The sequence below is a fragment of the Lactuca serriola genome, chromosome 5, assembly GCF_051521515.1.
Source record: "Lactuca serriola cultivar US96UC23 chromosome 5, Lser_US96UC23_V15, whole genome shotgun sequence".
NCBI lineage: Eukaryota > Viridiplantae > Streptophyta > Magnoliopsida > Asterales > Asteraceae > Lactuca > Lactuca serriola.
This window is the reverse complement of record NC_136412.1, coordinates 350,075,784-350,083,265: the sequence shown is the minus strand read 5'-3', so window position 1 is coordinate 350,083,265 and position 7,482 is coordinate 350,075,784. Positions and strand designations below refer to the sequence as shown.

The window sequence follows — 7,482 nt, the reverse complement described above, 5'->3', positions numbered from 1 at the left end:
AAGAACGAAACACGTACAAATAAACCGCTACTTTGTTCGTGAAAGAGTGAATAATGGTGATGTAAAACCTTGTCTTATTCGAATTGAGTTTGTCGAGATATTCACCAAAGCTCTTAGTGTTGGTCATTTTAATTTCTTCGTAGCAAGTTGGGAGTTTGTAATCTTTAGAGTCCAACTTGAGAGTGAGTATATATATATATATATATATATATATATATATATATATATATATATATATATATATATATATATATATATGGGTGATATCGATTGAGAACTCATAATTTCCCGAAAACCTGAGAACTAAAGGTGGAGCATTAGATTAATATTAACTTATTAAGGGCATAATCGTAATCTTACCGATCTCATGTAGTATATATTTTTTTTGTGTTATTGAACAAAATTAACATAATAAATCAAATTTCTGATATATTTTTTTTAAAATAATTTTTGATTTTTTTTTAAATGGAGATTTTTTAATTTTTTTTCAGAAAACATTAATTTTAAAAAAAAATAATTTAAAAAAAACTGCAATTTATTAAAAAAACTGCAATTTCGTTAAAAAACTGCAATTTAAAAAAAAAACTATGAATTTTTTCAAAAAAACTGCAATTTAAAAAAATAAATAAATAAAAATAAAAAAAAATAAAAATACACTGATTTTTTTAACTGCATTTTTATTAAAAAAAAGTACAAGTTTTGTAAAAAAACTACACTTTTTTTCAAAAAAAAACTACAAATTTTTTATTAAAAAAAAACTGCATTATTTTTAAAAAAAAAAAATTGCAATTATCTAAAAAAACTACAATTTTATTAATCATCGCTACATATGCATATTTCTTATATTATAATATCCGTAAGGAAATCATAAAAAAGTTTTATTTTTATTAATCTGTCTATAAATATAATAGTATATGTATTTTATTCGATACAAAATAAAATATAAATAATAAAAAAAAACTATAAATATTCACAGTGTTATCATTTCTTCATATTAAGATTTCCATATTTTCTTCAATTTCATTTTTTACATCTTCAAAATTTTCCACAAATTCTTTCAAATCTACAAGAAAATAAAAAAAATGATTAATGCAAGAACACTGACAAAAATACATATGTATATATCATGTAAGATTCATAAGCGATTATATAATGTGATATTCACATGTGATTATATCTTTTAAGATTCAAATGTGAAATTCACAAGAATATAAAAACAAAGAACACTCACACAAAATGCTTGTGTGCATATAAACGTAATTCATATGTGATTCTCTCGTGACTTACATATGAATTACATGTGATTCATATGTGAATTACATGTGATTTATATGTGAATCACATGTGATTTATATGTGAATCACATGCAATTTATATGTGAATAACATGTAATTCAGATTTCATTCATTTGTGAATTACATTTATATATGAGTTACCTGTGCTTAATATATGAATCACATGTAATTCATATTTCATATGCGATTCACTTGTGAATTACATGTGATTCATATGTGAATCATATGTGATTTACAGGTGAATCATATGTTATTTACATGTGATCACTTGTAATTCACATGTGATTTACATGTGAATCACATATTATTCATATGTGAATTACATGTGATTTACATGTGAATCAGATATAATTCATATGTGAATTACATGTAATTCATATGTGAATTACATGTAATTCATATGTGAATTACATGTGATTTATCTGTGATTCACATGATTGAAACGAGGTAATTTTCTAAATTTATGTTGAAACTAGGGAAAAGCTTACTTTACAGGCATCATTTTCTATAGTAATTTTGAAAATGGTTCTTACAACTCCAACTGAAAATACAAAATCCAAGGTTTTTTTTTTTAAAAATCTTGGATTTTTGTTTCTTAATGATACAACATTTAGAATATCATCAGCCTACAAAAAAGGAATTTCTTCAAATAATCATAATTTTATTATAATAAAAATATGTTTTGGGTGAAAAAAGTAAAAGTTGGATTGTAGCACTAGTCCAAATTTTGTGTGAGAAAGAAACTTGGAATGTTTCATTGTTGTATTTGGAGACCTAAACTGGATTATTTCAAGCAATTCTAACACCTAAATAAATAATTATTGTGCACATAGCAGTTTCACGAACATCCTGATATCATACAAAAAAAAAATTAATCCATTTTGTAATCGGAAATTTAGAGAATAAATAAGATTGTACTTTCATTTATTTGTTTATTATAGCATTCGATTTTCGTTTCTTTCTATTACAACATTGTAGAAAGCAATTTGCAGTGGTATAATTGAGTAGATTTTACAAAGTGCAATGTTTTAATAATAAAAAAATGAAACTACAATGCTATGATTGCATACAAGTACAATGTCTTGGTAAGAAAAAGATTAAAAACACAATTTTTGTAGTAGAAAGAAATTAAAGTGGGATGATAATCATGCTATAACATAAAGTTAATGAAATTTCATTATTTTTTAGTTGATTCATTAGGAATTATTATTACATAACCCTAAATCCACTAATCATGGAATTTTAAACTGTTGTGTTTGGAGATAATCCCACTTGATGAATCTCATTAAAGATTTCATCTGCACTTCCCATGTCCCGATTTTTACAAAATCTATCTATCAAAACACCATATGTCACAATATCTAATTCAAGTCCTTTACTTTTCATCTCATTCCTCATTTTCAAAGCAAGATCCATGTTCTTGAATTTGCAAAATTCGTATATTAAAGATGTGTATGTGAAAACATTAGGGGTAACATCGGATTCATGCATTGAAGTATAAATAGCCAATGTGGAATTAAGACTACCCTCTCTTATAAATCCATTTATAATGCTATTATATGTTAGATATATTTGAAAACTAAATTTTTTTAAATCAATATATTACCTTGTTCTACATTCTCAAAAGCACTTTCGACAATTGGTTACAGGTCATCATCTGCAGCAGCTGTGAAAATCATGAAAACACTTCTCCAAACAGATTTAATGCTTCCAACTTTTGATTTTATCATCTGAACGATACAATCCACGATTAATCTTTGGATTATTTCACTCCGTCTATTTCGCATTAAAACAACAAATGGTTTCAAGATGTCATTATGGAATGTGAAATTAGCAAGCTCTGCACGTTCCAGATACTTCATCCCAATTTGCCTTAGAGAATCTATAGCATACATTGCTATCTTCTCATCATGATCACTACCAGCATCAATAAAATGATTAGCCAAAACAGACCATATTCTCGCCCATACCTGAAGTAATATTTTCCAATCATTAAAAACTAAAAATAAAACTTAGATGAAGTATTTTGTTTTTTACTATTTACCATACGGATACGGACCATGTTGTAGTAACTAATCTCAACCAGCTTCTGCAAGCTAAAAACACAAGCTGGATTCTGCTTCACTTCTTCAGCTGAGACATTACATAAAGTAGTAAAGAACTCCACCACTGACTCACTTGGGAGTTTAACACAGTTCACAAAAACTTGCTCATATGATTTTCCTGCTAACTCCCTAAGAGAATGAAGAACTGCATCTTTTGAAATCTGGTTAGATCCAAACATGACTGTAGCAGCCATGGCAGGGGTAGAAACGGTATATTCTAGACGAGAAGTACACTCCAAAACTGCATTCCAAGTGTCCTGAAGTGCATAAGAGAAATACCTTCATATTTGGGAGATCTGGAACTGATTACATTGGAATTGTCAAAGAATATGAGATACATGCAAAAAAATAGTGTTTCAATGGAACGCTTATTTGATGTTCAACATTAGAGTTCTAACATCCAAATGCCAAACACTATACTAGCAGAAGTCAACCAAGTGAAAAACATACAAAGACCACGAAAATAAATTACCTCTTGTTCATGTCGAATCATGATAAACTGTGGTGCTACAACCTTGTTAATCAGCCTCTTATATTCACCGGACCAAAAAGTCCAAGAAAATTCTGTCACCACACTTCTGAACTTATCAATCAACAATATTAACAAAGCCGCTATCGCCGACGTTGATGTGATTAAACTTCTGAATCATGTCTTCGAGACCGGAAGATCAGAGGTGACGGAGAATCGGGAGGCCCAGAGCGATCGGACCTCTGGCTGATTTATTAGGGCACGGAACTTCGAGTGAGACGAATGACGCAACCACTGCGTTGTTCAATCTATAAATCATCGGGGGATCTTAAATGAAGGAGGTGGTTGTTGACAAATGTAGGGTGGTTGTTGGAGGGAGGAAGGAGGTGGTCAACGAAGATGGAGGATGTTGGTGAAGAACATGATACATTGAGAGAGAGAGAGAGAGAGAGTATTAGATATGAGTGTTTAGGGACGTGATAATCTAATACCTGATTTACCCTTGTGATATTTGTTAAAAACCTATATACACCATTAAGACTTGTCTTAATTACCAGATTGCCATTAAAAATCTCAGCACTTAAAAGTGTTGATCTAATGGTTCACTTTTAGTTCTCGGGCTCTCGGAAATATATGAGTTCTCAAATGATCATTCCTCTCTCTCTCTCTCTCTCTCTATATATATATATATATATATATATATATATATATATATATATATATATATACACTTAGGTTATTCTATTCAAAGTAATTATTGTGTTATTATATGCATAAATGTGGATCAATCAAATTTACTTATTTTAAGAAAGTAATTAATATATATTATTGAATTAAATATAATTGAAAAATATCATCTTAATTAATTACAAGGGTAATTTAGTCAATTAATATAGATTTAATAAAGGAAAATTGCATTTTTTAAGGGATCATAAATTTTATTACTTTTAAAAATCCGATTCTACGAATTATAATTCTTTTAATTTGGACATTATGACAAAATATGTTAATATAAAAATATTCTTGAACCATAAATAATAAAAATATTCTTGAACCTGTTTCTTGATCATGACTTTAAAAACTTCTTGTAGAATAACAAATTCTTGAACAAACAATTGAAGAATAAAAACAAAAAATACATTATTTCTTATAGAATACGGGTAACAATTGTTAAGAATTACATTTATTGTTAAAGAATAAAAATAAAAAAACTTTCAAAACGGGAAAGAAAACATCAAAATCTAACAACGACACTAATACATTCTAAAAGAATAATGTTGCTTAGAATCACTTTCAATTTTGTGGTCCGTTCTTCAAGCATTAACTTCTGTGATTCCAACAGAATTGGAATTTGTGATTCCATTCCAACAGAATTAGAATTCGTAATTCCATTCCAATAGAATTGATGGGTTATACAACACTAAAGTATCTAAATCATAAACACGCATTAACAATTGGGCCAAATAATCTTAGGTTGTTTGGAAGAACGACTTGAGTTAGTTGTTCGACTTGGTCCACATCATATATTTAGGAGATTATCGGCATGAAAGCTCCATGAAAACCATAAGGCACTCGATATGGCAAGGTAATAATTGCAACTGACTCACTGGTAAACTTTTGTGCATCTACTCGGATAACCTGTGAAATTAAGCCAATTTGTGTCCTATTGATATCCAAGAACCATTAGTCCAATTTGCTTCACAATAATATCTATACATGTAATAAGAGATTGATATAAACTTACCCGAGATATATTCAAATGTTCATCATGTACAAACGAGATCACCCAGCCATCATCTTATTCAAGACCATCAGACTTCGGCACAAACACAACACTTGAACATAAGGTGTTTTCTGGGAGCCTATTGAACATAAGCTACTGAATCAAACAAATCTACATGAAAGGTTTTGTTAATACCAAATTTATTGAAGGTCAATTTCAAGCAGATTTAGGTTTAGTGCAAATCATGAGGAAAAATTGATCGACACCATTAAGATGATAAAGATATGAAACAATCTCAGGAAACCCTACCTTGAACAAATAAGAAAGAAAGCATGATTGAGAAAGCGTGTATGAATACCTTTTAGCAACGAGAGAGAGTACGTGATCGGAGTCTAAGTGAGACCTCTATTATCGATTTTCCTCTCGAATTGAGGAGTCCACCAGCGAAACGATTCACGTGGGCGCGATTCGAAAGAAGCCTCGCCATCGATCCTCAATAGTGAGGTGGGTAAGGATGTCGAGGGGGCACTCGTGAGTCAAATTGACCCAGCAGGAGTAGAGTTCTGACTTGTCGGTTTCTTCTTCTCGACGGTGGGGCGTCAATGTGATTTAATTGATATCTCCGGCGGTAAACGACGGCGATGAAGTAAAAAGAAACGGACTACGGAGTCAAGATTGAGCCGAGAAGAAGAGAGAAAAAGGCTTTGGCTTGCCAACGAGTCCGAGAGCTGCTTGATTGTAAAAGGTCGATGTTTTCTGTCTAGGGTTTTAAAGCGGTAAATGTAAACAATTTTGCCTAAATTAAAGGGTTTATGATTTGAATAATTAAATACCAAAATTAATTAAAAGCTAAGATTACAATTTTACCCCTATCTAGGTTTTTAAAATGATTGGTCCACATTTATGCATACAATAACACAATAATTACTTTAAACACCTGAACTTATCTCTCTCTCTCTCTCTCTCTCTTTATATATATATATATATATATATATATATATATATATATATATATATATAAAGAGAGAGAGAGAGAGAGAGAGAAAGAGAGCTAGGTTCAAATGTGGATTGACATCTATTATGTGGACGTGTAGATAATGCTATTCTGTGAAAATTACAAAAAAAATATATTGTTTGATAATATGAATACGTTCAATCTTATATGATTATTTTAATTATTAAGCATTTTCACTAATTAAATCGTCTATAAGGTTATTATACACTTTTTTTGATTATTCTCATTTTGTCATAATATTATCAGGATGTTTATTGAGTCGTATTTTGTAAGAATTAAAATAAATAAAAAACGATGAATGAGAACAAAAATGAATTAGAATTTGTAAATATCCATTAAAATAACAATAGTTCTGTGAGATTGAAGGTATTTACATTACTAAATAACATATTCTCTTAGTAATTTTCATAAAATAACATTATCCACACGTCTACATAATAGTTGTCCATCCACATTATAACCTAACTATATATATATATATATATATATATATATATATATATATATATATATATATACATTTCTTTATTTACATTTCTTGTTGTTTAAGGTTGTTTGTTACCTAAACATTTGATTTTTTAGGTATGAGATTCTTTTTATAAGTCTTTATTTTTATCCTATATAAATAAAAAGATTGCAATTCCGTTCATAAACAAAATAATAGTTAATTCTTCACTTCACTTGCATTGATTTTTTTATAAAATAATATATAAACTAAGAATCAATTAAAAAAAATATAGTTTTTTTTTTATGTATGTCAGGATCAAACACTCAACAAAAATATACTTTAAGGACGTCTAAGTTAAAACCAATGAGATAAGGACTAAACACATGCTTTACTCCAAACCACAGGGACCATATGTGTCAGTTATTAA

The 7,482-nt window shown here is 29.0% G+C and overlaps 1 protein-coding gene across 3 annotated transcripts; it reads right to left on the bottom strand.

The window, feature by feature from the left end:
- Positions 1-906: 906 nt before the first annotated feature.
- On the bottom strand, positions 907-4,341 carry LOC145052116 (brefeldin A-inhibited guanine nucleotide-exchange protein 5-like). 3 transcript variants are annotated; one of them, XM_078999928.1, is made up of 4 exons: positions 3,873-4,341; positions 3,340-3,702; positions 2,902-3,265; positions 907-1,063 (listed from the first exon to the last, which is right to left on the bottom strand). In XM_078999928.1, the coding sequence occupies exons 2-3, from the start codon at positions 3,592-3,594 to the stop codon at positions 2,939-2,941; spliced, it is 582 nt and encodes a 193-aa protein (XP_078856054.1). In that variant the 5' UTR covers positions 3,595-3,702; positions 3,873-4,341; the 3' UTR covers positions 907-1,063; positions 2,902-2,938. The 3 variants fall into 3 exon arrangements, with proteins under 3 accessions (XP_078856054.1, XP_078856052.1, XP_078856053.1); XM_078999926.1 differs by having other exon boundaries at positions 3,340-3,657; XM_078999927.1 differs by having other exon boundaries at positions 3,355-3,657.
- Positions 4,342-7,482: the final 3,141 nt, after the last annotated feature.